The sequence below is a fragment of the Asterias rubens genome, chromosome 21 (assembly GCF_902459465.1).
Source record: "Asterias rubens chromosome 21, eAstRub1.3, whole genome shotgun sequence".
Classification (NCBI taxonomy): Eukaryota; Metazoa; Echinodermata; class Asteroidea; order Forcipulatida; family Asteriidae; genus Asterias; species Asterias rubens.
Window position 1 is genome coordinate 10,392,599 of NC_047082.1, and position 19,854 is coordinate 10,412,452.

At 37.7% G+C, this 19,854-nt stretch overlaps 1 protein-coding gene across 2 annotated transcripts in view; it reads left to right on the plus strand.

The window, feature by feature from the left end:
• Window positions 1–12,370, plus strand: part of LOC117304503 (beta-1,4-galactosyltransferase 6-like) — a 56,150-nt gene extending 43,780 nt beyond the window's left edge. For both annotated transcript variants that reach the window (XM_033789008.1, XM_033789007.1), the window contains exons 6-8: window positions 4,888–5,075; window positions 5,944–6,168; window positions 12,102–12,370. In XM_033789008.1, the coding sequence (XP_033644899.1) occupies window positions 4,888–5,075; window positions 5,944–6,168; window positions 12,102–12,342 (654 nt within the window). In that variant the 3' untranslated portion in view covers window positions 12,343–12,370. The remainder of the gene's footprint in view (window positions 1–4,887; window positions 5,076–5,943; window positions 6,169–12,101) is intronic.
• The last annotated feature ends 7,484 nt before the right edge of the window (window positions 12,371–19,854 follow it).

The window sequence follows — 19,854 nt, forward strand, 5'->3', positions numbered from 1 at the left end:
TGCATGGTTTTCCTTTTATGTCGCGAACTAACACGGTTGGCCTTTTTATGGAGTCAAAAATTTGTACTCCACAAAATGGCTGACCGTGTTAGTTTGCGACAGAATAGGAAAACTGTGCATTTATAAGCAGATTATGGTTTTTCAATTATGAACAAATTTTTAATGAATCCATTTGCTTGATTGCATGAAGTTGGGTCCTGTTGAGGGTCCTCTGAAAGTAGATTAGTTTGAAATATTGTGGACGACACAATTTTTGTCAACGGCCAGTAATGTATACGTTATCATGATTGATTCGATTTTCCTTTTTCAACCGCCAATATTTAATTACATACTCACAAGTTGCTCATATGAAGCGACGATCACAAAAAAACTTCAATCAGTGCTCATTCAGTTTCGGGGATAAGTTATCAGTATTAGATATGTCCGGATGAAAGGATAGTGTCTGGTCTGGCTTGTTCCATTCTAGATTGATTAAAGAGAGAACTGTATTGGAGTGGCTGCTTAAGTGCTATTCACATGAAATAAATTAAACTAGGGTCCCTTGTTTAATTTTAGCTAGGTTGTAAAATGTAACGGTGTAAGACAAGATTTTGCTTGGACAGTAGAAACAATTTTGTCCTTTCACACGAGGTACATTTCGTAAAATTGTACAACCTGGTTACAATTTGGCAAGAGACCCTTGCTAAATTGCTCTCGTGTGAAAGGGGCTTTAAATGCTTTTCACCTGACAGCAATTTGGCAAGGGAGCCTTGCTAAATTGTAGCCTGGTTGTAAAATTTTACAAAATGTACCTCGCGTGAAAGGACAACAAATGTTGTACTATTCAAGGTCTCTTGTAAAATGCTGTCAAACAATTGCTACATTTTACAACCATGCTAAAATTAAGCAAGGGACCTCAGTTAAATTGCTGTCGTGTGAATAGCACTTCAGTGTCACTGACAGCGAAAGACTCGGCGTAAATTTCTCGACAAGTATGAGAAGGGAAAAGGACCTTTGATGTTAACTGCTGCCGTAAGAAATCTGAAAACTGACTCTGTGTATCGTAATGGGATCGCTTCTACAAAAGGCGGCTGTGTTACAAAGAAATAGGTCTCTGGACCAATTTTTAGCCATTACATAAAATGTAGATCTTTATTTTAAATTTTTTCTAATCCCGGTTTGGTTCTTTGATGTTCAGATAAAGATACTTCCTGGTTTTAGGCAAAAGACATAACAAATCTAATCTAATTTCCTTTACAATAAACTTTGCTTTTTTCGTGATAACGCACTTGTTAACCGAGGACTCGGCAGTTTGAATCACTAGTTATTCGTTCTCTCAAAGGCACAAGAAGAAATAAATCCTTGTTGATTAAAATTCAGAGGATTTTTCTTGGTATAATACTGATACCCTTTTAAAGAGTTGTGGATGTTCTTAAGTTGTGGATGTTCTTAAGTTTTTCAGGCACAGTCTTCTTGAAAGTGTCTCAATTTCAGAGGGAAATGCTTCCTGAGAAAATGACTGTAGTCCGAACTTCATCTTTCAGACTGGAATTTAACAATGTTTTCTATCCATACCATTTTTGTATGGTACATTGGTGTTGGATGTATCTTTACAGCAAGGCAAATAAGATACTATTAAACTACAATAAGAAACTGTACACTGTAGGCCTACTACATGTCTTATGTACTGTAACGTTTCTCGTGACTTACGCCTTTCAACAACCTTGCTTCAACCAGACAAAGTAGTACTTCCTGCCAAGTACTTTATTCACTTCTGGGTCAACAAACTTGCTGACCTTTGACCTGTCTTTCAGTACACTATCTTGGAGTCGTGCACTAATGCGACTAGCGGCTTGAGCTTTGTTTGTGGGACATTCAACTCATTAAAATCAGGATGTGCTTTTGGTAATTGCCAAAGACCAGCTAGAATCTCACTTGATGTATTCCAGCATACGCATAAAATAACTAACCAGTGAAAAGTTGAGCTCAATCGGCCATTTAAATGCAGATTTATAAAATTCGGAACCACCATTGTTGCGTAGCATTGTGTGCTCTCAGATGCCTGAGAAGGGCTTCATGCCCAAAATCTTTCTTTGATCAAATTTGTGGTGAAAAACAGCCTTTTTCTTTAAAAGCCATTGGACTCTTTCGGTAAACAGTATTGTCCAAGGCCCACACTTCGTGTATCACAACTTCTATATGAAATAACAAACCTGTGAAAAATTAGGCTCAATCGGTCATCGGAGTCGGGAGAAAGTAACGGGAAAACCCACCCTTGTTTCCGCACGTTTCCTCGTGTCATGACACGTGTAAAAATAAACTCGTAATTCTCGCTATCAAGAATTGATATTGTTTTCATGTTTTCTCAAAAAGTAAAGCACTTCATGGAATAATATTTCAAGTTCACCACTACCTTCTGTGAACCCTGTAAGTTATTTGTAAATCTGCGAACTTTTTTTTTTTTTTTCTGTACGGAAAGTGTATAATGGCTTTAAAACTGCTCAGATACTTCAAAGGGTGTCGTTTCCAACAATGTTTAATAATATCAACAGCTCTCCAGCATCCTTTTACTGAGTTAGCTTTTATGTACATGTACATTTACTTATGGAGTAATTTCCCCAAAGTATACCTGAATAATGCAATATTTTGCACACTGCTAAAAACGAAAAGGAAAGAATGTTTGAATGAATATATTGCATGTTTAATTTGGTTTTTCGGTAACACCATGTGTGTGTCTACTTGACAGGTAGAGTTTGTTCTTAGAGAACTGTCTTGCTATATATGCTACTACCACGGAGTAGATTTTTTGGATTGTTCGGGAGACTTCTCAGTTCTGAGAAGAAGTGTCCTGTTTTTGGAACGAAATGAAAATAACTTTGTTCAACCGCAGAGGAAGGAAACCATGGTATAACCTTTTTTTGTTGTACCCTTCAAAATGCTAACAGGAAGCAGTCTGTAAATGATTTATTATGACGCTGTTGTAACCAATAGATTCTATTGTGCAGTATGAGTACATGTACATTCTTAAGTACAAGGTGCAATGGTACACGTGCAGTAGTAATTTTCCATTACCTCACAGTCACACTTGGCAGTGGCGTAACTGCTGACTAATTTCTGAGGGCTTTAAAAAAATAAAAAATAACTAAATCATAGCTTAATTGTGCTTACCTCAATAAGATTACCAGCCCAAATTCTACATGTGTACAGTATGTCACTTGCCATTTGTGATTGGTGTCCTGCTTATTTTTGCTTAGCAGAAAAAAATATAGTAAGCAGCCTTTTCTATGAAATTTGGTCCTGTTTGGGGTGGGTGTGGCATTAGCCACATGTGTACTTAAAATATTTTTGCAAGTATTGTGACATTTTTTAAGCCTAAAGCTCATATCTTTGGCCCTGTGAAAGTGAAGAACTTTAAAATGCAGCCAAGAATACTTTTAAATGCAGCCAAGAATTGTTTTTTTTTTTCAAAACTGAAACTAGAGCCTAAAAATTTATACTGTACAATTATTGGATGTACGTGTATGGTGTACACTACTTGTGTATGTACCCAAACATGTCATGTCTGCAATATGTTTAAAAAAAGCTTAGTCGAACCCTTCTTCTAACTTCTTTACTCCAGTTGTTGGTGTCAAATTTGGTGCCAGCAAAACCTAGACTTTTTTTTTTATATGGATGCACCAAAATATTAAAAGGCCTGACATTTTTTTACCTGGTAAAGTTGTTCTGGAAGGCTATAATTATTAAAGGCAGTGTACACTATTGGTAATTACTCAAAATATATATTAGCATAAAACCTTACTTGGTAACAAGTAATAGGGAGAGGTTGATGGAATAAAACATTGTGAGAAACGGCTCCCTCTGAAGTAACGTAATTTTCCACGGATTTGATTTTCAGACCTCGGATTTAGAATTTGAGGTCTCGAAATCAAGCATCGAGAAGCATACAACTTTGTGTGACAGGGGTGTTTTTTCCTTTCATTATCATCTCGCAACTTCGACGACCAATTGAGCTCAAATTTTCACAGGTTTGTTACTTTGTGCATATGTTGAGGTACACCAAGAGAGAAGACCGGTCTTTGACAATTACCATTAGTGTCTTTAAGGACAACAAAACTGCAGACATAAGCAAGTAGGCCGGCATGCAAACTGGTGTAAAAGATTGCAGTCAAATGGGGTAAAAAAAGATGAAATTTTGAGTGGTAGAAAGTGCAACAAAAAAGGAAGGGGGGGGGGGCTGAGAGTTTCCTGTTGAGCCAGTATTTGTCAACCTTCATTATAATTAAGTGCACAACATTCCACTGGAGTACTTTTTTTGTTAGCACTTCAAAAGTAGTTTTTAGTAAAGTACAATTGGTATTGGGTTGTTGTGTTTCCAAGGTGGTTTCTTAGTACGCTAATGTGCATTTCATTGGATTGGCACACACTAGATTCTGCTTGGGTCATAGAATATGTTCCACTGTGCTTGAATATTGCATTACAGTCTGATCATGCACACCTGTAATCCTAAGTTGCCAAGGAATGTGGGTTGTGCCCCAGAAAAGTAGACAATTGTATACGTACAGTTGACTTTAAGTACTATTCACACGACAGCAATTTAACTGGGGTCCCTAGCTTAATTTTAGCATGGTGGTAAAATGTAGCGATTGCTTGACAAGATTTTGCAAGAGAACTTGGACTGTAGGAAAAGTTGTTGTCCTTTCCTTTCACACGAGGTACATTTTATACATTTTTAAAACCATGCTACAAATTAAGCAAGGGACCCTTGCAAAATTGCTCTCTTTGAAATTTCCTAGAAAGATAGTTACATGTATGCACAGATATTCAAATATATTTGTCACTTTTTTTTCTTTTTTATTAACACATCTCAGTCATAATTTGTCTTTCCTTTTTTTTGTTTCTCATTTTCAGAATAATAAGGAACCTTTCAATAAAGCGTTCCTTATGAATGTAGGATTTTTAGAGTCGCTACGATTCAACGAATGGGATTGCTTCGTTCATCACGACGTGGACCACATACCACTCAGCTATGCAAATTACTACGGCTGTGGTCAGATGCCTCGCCACTTCATGTCCGGCGAGGATACTTGGGATTACAAGTAAGTAAAGCCACTTATATAGGATTTGAGGCATTGCATGGTGAGGTATCAATGTATATTTGGTTTGCGGTAACACCATGTGTGTATCTACTTGCCAGGTAGCTGAAAAATTCTGCTCAGGACATTGTTTTGCTTAACAATGGGCACACAAAATGAGGGGCACACAAGGTCTCCAAAAACTTTTGTTGTCAGATAATATTTGTCACATTTTCATCATTCAGCAAGACTTGCGTCCGTGGCTGCCTCATCCTCAAATTGTAATGGGGGTGTGTTCCTGAAGTCGCCACCATCACCTGGGCCCAATTTCATGGCTCTGCTTACCGCCGAATTCTGTGCTTACGATCACGATTCCCCGCTTACGTGCAAGTGCCAAATTTCTGCGCTAGCCTTGTTAGTGTAGAATGCCTAGTATCGTGGAAGCAAAAATTCACCGCTTACGCGTGAAATACGCTTGCCGTAAGCACAGAATTCCCTGCCTCTTTAAGCGTCAATTCTGTGCTTACAGTAAGCAGAACCATGGAATTGGGCCCTAGTTCCATTTCAGTTGTGCCATTCTCAACTTAGAAGTCTTCTACCATGCCACTTTGGGGCGACCTCTGCCATGACTCGTACCCATAGGAAGACCATCTTACACTGCATCGTCCGCAAAGACACCTTTGTTCCCAGAACCATCCTAACTTGCTCCTCTTTATTGTTTATCTTTTGGCTCGTCGCTGGTCAGTTTTTGTTTCGCGTTAGTTTTGTTCTTGCGTTGACCTCACTTTTTTAGGCGCTCTGTTCTTTGTGTAGCGCCTTATAAATACTTTTCCTGTCTCATCATATTTGCTTAACAAAATATTTGATTTTTTTAATACAAATTACATTATAGAATATTGTATCCGGACATCTTTGGCCAAGTCTTTGGGGTGACCAAGAAGCAGATGGAGGTGATCAACGGCTTCCCCAATGTTTACTGGGGCTGGGGCGTGGAAGACGACGCCATCTATGGCCGCATCCTACTGCATGGCTACAATAGAACACGCCCCGTAGGGGAGGTGGGCTTCTATAATACGATACGACAAGATCATAAGCAGGCAGAGAGCAACAAAGTTAGGTAAGTGTTTGGGCGTAATGAGAAATATTTTGTGGTGACACCATGTAGATATAATAATAATAATGATAATAATAGTAATACGACTTGTAATGCGCATGTATCCACTCTGCTGGGTGTTCAAGGCGCAGTAAAAACCAAAACAAACAAAACAAAGAAAAACAGACACAACAAAATTAGTCCTTGAAAACCTGTGACATAAAATAAGTTTTGAGAAGAGATTTGAATGTTGTGGTACAAAGACAAGATCTGAGATTAAGTGGTAGAGAGTTCCACATGCGTGGCATAGCTGAAGAAAAAGACCTGTCACCCCATGAGTGTCAAGACTTGGGTTCAATGAGAAGAAGCATGGAACTTGATCGAAAATTCCTTGATGGAGTGTAAAATTGAAGAAGTTCAGAAATATAGTGGGGAGCCTTGCCATTGAGTGCTTTGTGGACAATGAGCATCAGCTTGAGGATGATTCGAGTGATGGTGGTTCTGGGTAGAACCAGATGTCTCAACGCTTTTTTACCGAATACTCTTCCAATCTTCAGGAGACTGCTGGTTTCCAACCATACTTTTTGGACGTGTCAAGTCCATATTTTTAGTTGGTTGCTGCGGGGAAAGTCCACGAAAAGCTCCCTCGTGTGGTCACATTCAGGGATGAGAAATGTCAGACTTGTCGCAGATGCGCAACATAAGGTTTTTAAAAAAGAAGACTGAACTCAGTGCAGGGTTCATGCGCAAACTAGCGTATCGGGCCGTAACATTGTTGTACGTGCATACAGCTGTCATGCACAACATGCTACATGTATTTCCTGTTTTGATATGGGCTAATTGGCTTTCTCTGATATGGGCTAACGAAGTAAAGGATTGATTTTTAAGGGCCGCTCTAGCTGTACGGTTGCCTGAACAAAAATTACAATTCATCCATATAGAACTCAAATCCGCATCCTTCCACTTTCTGCAGAAGTAGAATGCTAACGTACCCGCCCTGGTAATTTGAGACTCATCCACGATTCATATGTATTTATAACAGCAGTGTACATTGTGCTGCAACCGAAAGCAGTGTATATAGATTTGTTTTGTCATTTCGCCAACATCTTTGGTCATGCTACATGTGTGCAGTACTTACAACAGATAATTTATTCCCATCAGCATCGCAAAGGGGGTGGGGGTCAGAACGACTCGCCCCAAAGCCTCAGTTATACATAGGTTATCTTGACTAGTGAACGGAATCCCAAAAGATAATAATTTGATTAAGAAGCTGTCTCTTGTACGACGGTTAAATGCTGATTAAAATCAATGTTTCCTTTCTCCTCTCACTGCAAGAATTAAATAATACATGAATGGTGATGCAGTGGTGCCTGTGCGTGTAACATGGTGCACTCTATCCACTAGGCCTACTGTCTCAGTGGGCCATTATGTACATCGCATTAGGCTTGATTAGTATGCAACAGTAGGTGTCGTCCGACGGTGTCTGGAAAAATAATAACCTCTTAGAAATTACTTGCATATCTATAGGCATGGTAGGTTTGGTGCTCAGACATAAGAGGTGTTTGCTTAGTGAAATAAAAGTCATAATAATACTGGGTTTTCTTAATATATTTTTTTTTCATTTATTTTTTATTTGTATTATTGGTTTATTCTTTTAAAACAAAATTCCCATGGCGACCAAAAAGGTTGAGTTGCAGGAAAATATACAGAGATTAAAAGGTAGAGAATTTTTGTGCAAAATTAAGACAGAATTGGTTGTACTTGTTTAGCGCTTTGGTTGCTTCATACTGTAGCACTATATCGCACACCTACATGTAGTAGCATATCAAAGGGCTGTTTAAAATAAAATAAAAATTGTAAACAGGATAAGCAGAGCTATGTTTTGAATAATGAGACCCATTAACATGTATGTAGCACTTTGTAATGGTTTTACAGGGATCTTCAGCGCACACAGTAGACAATGCCATCTTGAAATGGCTTACGTGTCAATGGTGAAAAGAACTAAAGCTATGTTTGTTATAGCACTATGCAATTCAGCTGAGTTGAATGACCCACGTATGCGTATATATGTAAAACAGCTACATGTACAGTAGGTAAAGTGAAATGACTATGTAAACAACTGCGCTTGCTATTAAGCTTGGGCGATATCGATTTATTTTATTCACGATATATCGCTGACAATATATCGCGATATTCGATATAATCGCGATTAATGAAATTTGACATCATCAGTCTTAAAACTCCAAGTGAAAGTTGTAGAAGAGACAGTCCTAGCATAAGAGAGGTGTTCTAATGACCTATTCTTCTGGTTTTACTCCAAACCTATGGGGTGCAAGATGTCTCAGCTAGCAAATACATCGCGATATTTAATCGATATATCGATATATCGCAATTATTGCGATATATCGCGATATATCGATATTTCGATTAAAACCAAATCCATCCGATATCGAAATCGTGTCCAAATTGATATCGCGTATTCGATAATATCGTGATATCGCCCAAGCTTACTTGCTATTATTACCATACACAATCACAATATCAGTCCTGGTTAAAGGCAGTGGACACTATTGGTAATTACTCAAAATAATTATTAGCATAAAACCTTAATTAGTAGCGAGTAATGGGGAGAGGTTGATAGTATAAAACACTGTGAGAAATGGCTCCCTCTGAAATAACATAGTTTTCAGAAAGAAGTAATTTTCCACGAATTTGATTTTGAGACCGAGCGGATTTAGAATTTGAGGTCTCGAAATCAAGCATCTGAAAGCACACAACTTTGTGTGACAAGGGTGTTTTTTCTTTCATTATTATCTCGCAACTTCGACGACCGGTTGAGCTCAAATTTTCACAGGTTTGTTATTTTATGTGTATGTTGAGATGCACAAAGTGAGAAGACTGTTCTTTGACAATTACCAATAGTGTCCAGTGTCTTTAAAGGAACACGTTGCCGTGGATCGGACGAGTTGGTCTATAAAAAGCGTTAATAACCGTTTGTTATAAATGCATATGGTTGGAAAAGATGTTGTAAAAGTGGAATACAATGATCCACACAAGCATGCCTCGATACACTGTTTTCCGTTTACCTCATCAACTAACACGGTTGGCCATTTAGGGGAGTCAAATTTTTGACTCCTTCTCCTCTATCCGTCATTTTATAAGTGAAGTGGCTATAGTAATCAAGTAATGACATTTATAAATATATAAATTAGTGGAGGTTTTTTGTTTATTGCATCAATACTCGGGGGGGGGGGGACGCTGCTAATAATAATATTAATAAGCTAGCTTTTCATGAAAACAACTATTCAATTTCATGTTATAAATGTACAAAAAAAATATGAAAGCAATCAAAAGCGTTCTTGATAAATGTGCCACAAGTTTTATGCAGTGCCTCATATTGAAACCTATATAACTCAAGACTTTGTAGTTTTTACTGTATTTTGTGTAATTTTTGTATTCAGTTGTCCTGGTTTTTCACTCTTGACTTCCCAAAAGCTCTTTGTGACTTCACTGTAATTTTGTGTCGTACAAGAACTGTTCATTATATTATTATTATTATGGGCCACAAGGTTTTGCAGTGCCTCATCTAGAAAGCTTTTACACAAGATTTCTTATAAAAAGTCTCTTTGGGGGATGAGGTTGCAATCAATCATGTTTGTCAAACGTACCTGAGAGTGCATTTGGGCTTCAAGCAAAGAGCTGCTCTTGTCCAGAAATGAGATGCATGGGTGTATACATCAGACTTGATCAGAAAGTAAGTCAATTAACCCTGATTTTATCGCTCGCAACATTTGATATGTCCGAGGCATCCTAGGAGAATCGCTCGCCCTCAATTTGTGCGTTGCCTTATATATACTTATGGTTTACGAGGCTTTCCCCCACCTATCACCCCCTGCCTTTCTGGCTTGTTTTTCATTTCTTCGGTTGCGCACAACTTTGTTTTTGAAAAGGCGTAAGCTGACCATCGAGGGGAGAAATAAGATTGGTGTAGCCTTCGGTAAATGTTTTCCATTTATGGTGATGTACATTGTAGAGATTCTATAAACCCTCTCACATGGAGACTCGAGGGGGCTCTCATCTCCAGACCATCAGGAACCTTGCTTCTCTTTTTCAAGCCTTTAAGGCACTGGACACCATTCATAATTACTCAAAATAATGATTAGCATAAAACCTTACTTGGTAACAAGCAATGGAGAGATGTTGATAGTATAAAACATTGTAGAACGGCACCCTCTGAAGTAGCATAGCTTTCGAGAAAGAAGTAATTTTCCACTCAAATATTTGACATTGGTTTCAAGACCTCAGAATGAGGTTTTGAGGTCCCGAAATCCAGCATCTCAAACAAACAAATTTCTGTGATATGGTTGTCCCCCCCCCCCCCACTATTTTTATCTTGCAACTTCGACGACCAATTGAGTTCACATTTTCACAGGTTTGTTATTCTGTGCATATGTTGAGATACACCAAGTGAGAAGACTGGTCTTTGTTATTACCAATAGTGTCCAGTGTCTTTAAACAAGTGTTTTATGATCACGCCCCTGGTTCTGTGATGCAGTGTTTTCGCACTAGATGATGACAGTAAAGCTGGCTCTTTCATCAAAAATTAACTCAGTCTGGACTCTTTGACTCTTGAGGGGTCGATATGTTGTTTGCAAATTAGCTGAAAATTGATGAAAAGGAAATTGGCTGGGTTTTCCTTTTTTTCCTTCTATTTATATGTTTTGCTAGCATTGCACCCCAGACAAAGTGTTCGACAAAATAGGGAGGCTGCAAACGTAGGGGAGAGATTGCTAAGTTAGTGGACTGCTGGCACTTCCATTATGAGGTGGTTGGTTCAAAATCCGGTTGTAGTAATTTCTTTTCTTCAACCCCAAATTATTTTAAATTTACCCAGTCAATTTTCCTTGTGGTTTACTACTTGATGTTGATAAAGAACCACTAAATCCCTAAATACACTGTACAAAGCTTTCCCAAACAAATTTTCATGACAGGCAATGGCAGGAAAGGCTTTTGGATCGCAGTCGATAATCTGTTTAATTCTTTTTTTTTACGGAGTCAGGAGGTTTGTGTGGAGTATTCTCTACTCATTGGAGTCAAGAGAGTTTTCTTGAGTGGTCTGAAATCAATTGTTCCTTACATACGATTGAATTTCATTGAGGCGTAAATTTTTACAAACGTAACGATTGAGTGAGAATTTGTAGCCGCAGCCATTCCTCTTGATGGAGACCTGGGTTGATCACTCTCATTGATTTTGGATGTCTCTTCCTGATTTTTACGAAGCAATTTGAAAAGAATTACACTGAGTGGGGTGGGGGGTGGGAATGGAGAGAATATAATGGTAATAATAATTTGTTCGAAGCGCTATGGTGCTGGTGTCCTTGAAGACTATAGTAAACCAGGGCGAAAACACCAAATACAAAGGAAATTATTATAAAAGCAAAACAAAAGCAGAATTATAACATAAACAAATTAACAGGTTTTGTAAAAAAATTGTATAACCCTAAAATATGAGTTAAATATTTTTATATATAAACACTTCAAGGGAGCCTTGCACAGTCTATTGTAAGTTATATTTATGAGGAAATAAGGAAAAAGGATGTTTTTATTGATCTATTTTTTTTTAAAATCTACACTGTTTTTAAGTTGATCTGATACTGTACACATTATCATAATAATCTTAAATCAGATCGGTGATCGACAATATATCTTAGTAGGTTCAGGGAGTCAATGTTAAACTGCAGTATCATAAATGAGTATTTATTTCCTCATGGCTTAAACACATGTGTTATTTGGAACCTGTATAAACATTATTGCCCGTTTTCCATGTTACTGTGGAAATAATAAACACTGAAACCTTAAACCTTGAAACTTCCTGCATTGACTCATACATGTATGACCTGTCTAAGAACTCACTGAGTAATTTTCCTTTTTGTCTTGTCTTTTTCTTTCATCCTTAGGCACTGTCTTCTAAGGCATGGTAGGGAACGCGTAGATAGTGACGGTCTGTTCAACATCTGGTATCCGGTGCCCCATGTGACCCTGGAGCCGCTGTACGTCAACGTCTCAGTGGACATCAGAGATCTTCCCTGGAACACAACGTGGACGTCTTGTCAGAACAATGCCGTTTCCAATGCTCTGGGCACGCTAGATTTCTTCTTCAATACGTTCCTCGGATTTAAGCACTTCTTTAAGAAGTAAAACACCCTTCCCCCATCCCCCCCCCCCCCCCCAAAAAAAAAAATAAATAAGGAAAAAAAGATAAAAATCTAGAACAGTGTGAGAGACTTTTGTTGTGAATGAGGTCTGCCGAACCTGTCTGAGAATCGACAGATTGAGGATGACATATAGCTACGCCACTCTGATAACAAGAGTAACATCTCTCAAGATCGCTGGAGACATCTTAACCCATCCCTTGCCTGCCATTCTTGTCGGAGAAAGAGTACGATGTTAAAATTTGTGCCTGGAAGCCTATCTGTGTCATTCCATGCACAGGTTTGCGCATCTCATGCGCATTTGTTAAGCACTTCTGATTGGTCAATATGGTAGTCTGATGGACTGCGCTCAGTGTGGTTGATTGAAGCTCGTTATCTTCTAATCAGGGTGGTTAGGACACTAGATTTACTGAGTCTACGAGTTCCACATCCCCACCCCAGTCCTACAATACTTACGATAGAATCAAAGGTTTCTCTGAGAGGCATCAAGTAGCTTTTTTTGTTTTGTTTAAATTTTTAATTTTTAATGTTTTTGATGTGGAGTGGTAGTATTGCGTCCTGTTGTTCCATTTGAGTATTCTTAATCTCCCAGTTGGTCGTCTTCGCTTGTTCCACAGTCAAGTAGTCATACAGGTGTTAGTCACTTCGTCCATGTTCATCCGTACGTATTTGTTCCTATTCTCGAAGCCAAATTGTAACGATGAAACAGTTTATGTGCTGTACATATTTTATGTATCTTGTAACAATAATTTTTGTATAATTGCAGTCATAGAATGATGATCCACAATAGACCTTATGCACATGACGTCATTTTAGTTGGGCGCCCTGACCCACAGAACAAAAGGAGTTGTTCATTGGCCAATCTGTGACTTTAGATTGTTTTGTCACTGTTTTACCTCAAAGATGTAGGCTGGATGACGTCAATGCGTAAGGTCTATGTTTATTCATCCAGTGACAAGATGTGATGTCCAATTTTGGTAAAGTGGGATCGTAGTTTTCAGATGGCTAGTCTCACAGAGCTGCCCGAACAGACAAACTTGCTAAGCTTAGTAGAGAAAAAATATGTTTCTCTGTAGAAACGGGTTACCGGCCATAAATTATTTAAAATACAAGGCTTTGAAGAGCGCCGAAGGGGCAAGATGTGGAACTCAGGCTGAAATTTTAAATCCCACTGGACACCATTTCGGCAAGTAACTCTTTTGATACAACAATATATCAGTGCACTAAGATCAGTGTAGACAATGACCATTCCTATCAATGGGAAAACAAAACAATCACTTGCTGAAATGGAGCCGGTGTGTATTTAACGTACCAACAAACGATAAAGCTTCAGTTCCGCATCTTGCGTCTTCGGTTCTCTATAATCTTTGGCTGAGACTGGTTCCCTGCAATTCTTTGCTTAGCCGGTGTGTATTTAACGTACCAACAAACGATAAAGCTTCAGTTCCGCATCTTGCGTCTTCGTTTCTCTATAATCTTTGGCTGAGACTGGTTCCCTGCAATTCTTTGCTTAGCTGGTAATCTTGCTGAGTAGCTTTGTGAGTTTGGGCGGTGATGATTTCTCGATGAAGGGAAGGAACTCTGTGTTTGTCACTCAAACTATAAATTTCCTAACCATTCAAAGTCCAACAACTTGTCCTGTTTGATTCTGTTGGACTGAGGATCCCAACAAGTTCACTTGTTAGCGGGATCCAACAGTTCAACAGTTTCGGTGTTGAGTTACTAGACATGGTGTTGGATTTTGTTGGAGTGAGGAATGAAGTTCAAAGTTTCCAAAAACGAAGTATCACAAGATTAATCATAATGATTAACCAAAGCTGTTAAATGTGTTCTGGATTCCATTTTGTTGCCAAAGAATTCAGTGTGGTCGGCAGAATGATCGTGTTTTTTAAAATTACTTACAAATAACTGGTTATTTTATTTTACAAAGCGTTGACTTCCATTCAATGCCGTTGTCAAACGGAGCTAAAGAAAAAACAATGTCTAACTCATAGGTGAAGAGAAGCAAATTTGGTTTAATCAAGGAAACGCTCGTGACGAGTGTGTCCTACACAACTTGTGTTCAAACAGGGATTTTTTTCTTCACAAATTATCAAAACTGCTGTCCACATTGTCCAATCCACTCGTTTTAATTATTTGTCTTCAAATGGCGGAACAATTGAGGGTGCATTGTCTAGCTCTTGGACTTTCTGATGACTAATGTCTAGTCTCCTTGACCGTTAGATGATAGTGGCCCTATAAGAAACTACTACATTTAGCCCCAGACTCAGGCTCTGTCAGTAAAACACTCTTTGAGTGTGGTACTCTAAACAGGCCTAAGATGGTGCCTAAGACAGAGGCTGAGTCACAGTATCCGCCTAAGCGCTGCCTAAAGCACAGCCTAAACCACTGCTTTTATCCACAGACTTGGGTCCATATCCGTATTGGTATCTTTAGCTACGGCTACGGCTGTTGCTAAGGACGTCCTATACCTCAACGCACGATGGCATGAAAATCTAGCGCTAGCCCTAGCTGTAGCCGCAAATTCGGACATGGCCTGAGGCTCTGTCATTTAAACATAATCTTTTGGTATGGGACTCCAAGCAGGCCTATGGTGGTGCCTATTAAGACAAAGACCGAGGATTTGGGTACTTTTAGTAACACAATACACTATGTCTACAGATTTACATTAAACTTACACCATACGAAGATTAGTTGCTGAGGTGCTGTAGTGTTTGAGAAATGAGTAAAACAATTTCATGAAAATACGTTTTTACATGCTAAAATAATTTTCGTCTCATGATCGCTGAGATGAAAATTATTTTCTTTACATTGTTTTACTCATTTCTCAAAAAGTACAGCACCTCAGCAAGTAATATTTTCAGGGAAGCTGTCTTCTATCATTATCGTCAAACTGTGTAAGTTTAGTGTAAATCTGTGGACATTTGTGTTTTTAGTACTTAGACCCTTAAAGGCCTAAGCGCCATCTAAACCGTAGCCTAAGCCATGGTTCCTTGGTTTACTGAGTATACAATATGCATCATCACTGCTGTTGTGCACATTTTATGTTTTCAACGCAAGTAAAAATCATTTGTTGCTAAGCAATCCAATCTGACTCCCCCTCCTTCCTCCCTCAACCTTTCCCCAGCTTCTTCCAGGGCCACTGTGTATACATGCAGCACTTTTAGTAGAAAATTGTAACTTAGAGTAACAGCGCAGAAACGTTAATTAACAAATCAAATCAAATTTTTTAAGTTGTCCCCCACCACTCTGAAAGCCCTTCATTGTGGACAAGTTTTAAACTGAATATTGCTTTGCCTTAAAGTCATTTTGTGTTAATTACGAGTATTATTGTACCAATGTAATATAATATTAATCTCTTCCATGACCCCCCTAAAGCCGACATTGAACCTTTTTTTTTTATATATATATACTTTAATCGTGGTAAAAGGTCGATGATATGACGCTTTATGGATATTGGTTGATTCAGGAAATGGTTATTGAGTGTTTGATTTGTTTAAGGTTGAGTGGCCGCAATGAATCCTTTCTATTTATCAAACCCAATCCATGAAGAGACATTACGTGTATTTTAAAGCCATAACCGATGCTTTGCGATTGAAGGCTTGGCATATAAATTTCATCAGCGTTTATTGTAAGCTCTTGAAATTTTGAGAGATCCGTGAGGATTGTAACTTAAATATCATTGAAATAATTATTTAAATTATTATTATTTTTTTGGCAAAGGTGTAAAATATAAGGAAGATGTGTATCAGATACTTGACGCATAGTTATGACCAACTTCCATGGGTAAAAGTTGGTTGTTTTCATTTCTGAGTTGGAGGGTTTCGAGTTCCTTTACCCATATCTACCTGGCTGGTCACAGCACATTAAAAACTATTCCTGCCTAAGCCCATGTAGCGTTGCGTTACAATAAACATTAATTTTGTCTTCCTTGTCAATAAACATATCTCAACACTAATATACCATTGGAAAAAACACAGAGGACATTTTATTACGACATATATTTTGTCATGTTTCCCATTCCATATCACAAGTAGTGAGAGTACAAAGATATCGACTACTTTCTTTTTCAGCTACAGGCTTTCTCAAAGTTTGACACTAAAGGCCAAGTCACACAGGCCCCGATAATGGTAAAACGAAAACGATAACGGTAAAAATGCAGGCCCTCGATTGGTTAAAATGCTCCACGCAGAACACCCCCACGCTCATTCAACCAATTGAGGGCGTACATTTGTATTGTTATCGTTTTCGTTCGCGGTATCGCCTTAACAGCATATGCGTGATGAACGGTTTTAACACGCAGTAAGGCAGCTATGGGTTTAGTTGGAGCATTTAGTTGGGTTGTGATGCCTAATAATACAAACAAAAGAGATAAAAGATATAAAAATCCACACTTTGCTAGGTTTGATCCACATGTCTTCAAAGCGGCAGTAAGTTTAGCTGGTTCAATCAGTGGTAAATCTGCACTTGAAAACATTAATACTCACCGAGAAAATTTGTAACAAATTAAATTAAAACGTGCTATGTTTTCTCTTCATTAAAATAGAAAAAAAAAAAAAAAAAAACTATTAAAATGGACAGACAAAAATGAGCGCACACTTGTGTGACTGTGTTATGGTGAATGTTAATTTAACATATTCAGATTATGTGAATAGACCCCAGTCAAAACGCACAGCGCACATACACGCGTGTTTCCAGTCCATCGTGATGTGTGTCTAAACGTGCACACAAAGGATGGTACACGTGATTACGCAACTCCCGAACAATCCGGACAGGAGATGCGCGTGTACATGAATGTGCGCTGTAAATAAATGTTGTAAATAGGGTCTATTCAATGAGTTTTCCTGAGCAATGCAATTTAATAATGGAATAATCTGCTAACTAATGACCTTTAAAATGTATGATGTACTTAAAGGCAGTGGACACTATTGGTAATTACTCAAAATAGTTATTAGCATAAAACCTTAATTGGTAACGAGTAATGGGGAGCTGTTGATAGTATAATACATTGTGAGAAACGGCTCCCTCTGAAGTATCGTAGTTTTTGAGAAAGAAGTAATTTTCCCTGAATTTGATTTTGAGACCTCAGAATTAGATTTTGAGGTCTCGAAATCAAGCATCTAAAAGCACACACCTTCATGTGACAAGGGTGTTTTTTCTTTCATTATTATCTCGCAACTTCGACGACCAATTGAGCTCAAATTTTCACAGGTTTGTTATTTTATTAATATGGTGAGATTCACCGAGTGAGAAGACTGGTCTTTGACAATTACCAAAGGTGTCCAGTGTCTTTAAGATTAAACCGATTACATCATTATGGTTTGATTTGATGTCTGGTGTTGTTGTCAAGAACCGCTATTATGTTCTTTGTTCATTACATTTTGATTGATTTAACCTGTGCCCCAGTTTCATGGCTCTGCGTTTTCTAGAGTAAAAAGTAACGAGGAATAAAGCTTTTGTCCGTGTATACTTCACATTACTAAAGCAATCTTTGCTGGTACATCTAGTTTTGAACGTTACATTTTGTTTGATTCTTTCATTTACTTGATGATATTTTTTTCCAGGAATATACATTAAATGTGATAAGAGCAATGTATTTTTAAAGGTGCATTTTAAAATCGTAACCAAAGAAATTTACTGCTACATTTCAATATTTACTGCTACATTTTAATGCAAAGTTTAACAGTGTAGATATTAACTAAGACAATTAGAAGGATCATTGGTCGCTAAAAAAAAAAAAAAAAAAGATTTGATATTGTGGGTCATCAAAGCAAAGCAAACAAATAAGGACGAAAATGTTGAAGGTTTCTTTAGTAGATTTAAAAGTCGGCAATGCTTGATGTATTGTACGGTGATTTTTTTGCAAGATACAAGTCCAAATTGTGATTTTTATTTATTTTATAAATTATTATCATTACTATTATTGTACAATTTTTTTCTGCCAAATTGTTGTTTGGTAATCTTAGTCATTATTGTAGATTTCTTGTCGGCACGTCTTCAATTCAGACAAAAAAATAGTCTGGTCTCCTATATTTACTGCCGTAACTTTCAGTGTGTATTTGAAGGGAATTAGACCATAAATGGTCGCAGTCTGACAAGGCGTTTTACTAGCTAGTTGCAGAACCAACTAGTAAAAAACAATTGGGAATTTTTGTGTTTTGTTGTGATCTTTCGAAGAACAATCTGAGAGGTTGGTTTGAATTTTGCCCTTTACCTTGTGCTGTTTTTGTATTGATTTTATACAATTAGATTGGTAACATATATAATGTCCACATTTTTCGTTTGTTTGGTTTAAGATTTCTGTGTCCCTTGTACACATTAATTTGTTATGGTCTTCGTGAAATGTTGTTTGTCATTTGAAAATGCAGTTGATAAATAATTATTTTTATTTTTGATTTGTCTGTAGTGTAAATTAACTGATAGCCGCTACAAATAGCGCCCTCTTGTGATCAACCTTCGTCATTTAGCCTACGAGTTAGGGCGCATGATAGCTAATAATGTGGGGGCGATTTTTCGTGTCTGGCAGAAGAATAACCGCGATCTAAGATTTGAATCAAGTCTATTTCTCCAGCCACACAGGTACCCAAATAGTTTCATCATTTGTGGGTTGGGGTCAGGTTTGGGGGGGGGGGGTTCAAAATCTGTAGATCAAACCCTGGATCATTGACAAGTTTCAAGTGACTTCCTATTACCTCGGAATGTTTTCACTAATGTCGTCCAATTTCAAATTTACTTTCTTCAATCTAAGCACTTTTCATCTTAGGTGGTGGTTTTTAGGGAAGAGTTCACAGTGCTATAACTTGGGGCCAGCTCATTTTCATACAGCTGTATCTTTAAAGCAGAAATTGGTGCTAAGCATATCTGCAGGGAACCATTCAATATGCATTACATGGCATTTTCAGCTGGTAACCTGTTTTTGCTAAGCTAGATTTTCATGTTCGAACCAGTTTGTTTGTGCATTGCAGCTTTCTGAAATTGGGCGCTGATGACAAGGCAATACAAAGCACTTGATGATTCCGCAAAACATAATTGGATAAAACTAGTATCTGTTTTGTTGTCCTAACACGTTTCAATCATTAACTGATAAACATTTTTTACTCCAATACACGTACCAGGAAATTATGAGTGATATATAAACTAAACAATCCCACTCAGAATTCCACGGGATCTTTTGAGCATGAAATGTAATGCTTGAAGAAAAAAATATATATGGTGAACAAACAACAAATTAGAAAACATTTCTGTAAAATAAGTGCCATTGGTTCCGCTGTTTGACATGCATGATAGTATTTCCTTTGAATTTATATATAAACGGTAAATATATAAACATTTATATGAATAAACATTTATATATCTCTTTACTGTATATTCTATATACATGTACATGTAGATTATTTGAATCATCATTATTATTATTGCATGTTTTTTTTTAGTTAGTATTATTTTATTTGGTTGTCATTTGGTCTAACCAAAATTCTGACTAGTTGGGTGCCCCGGT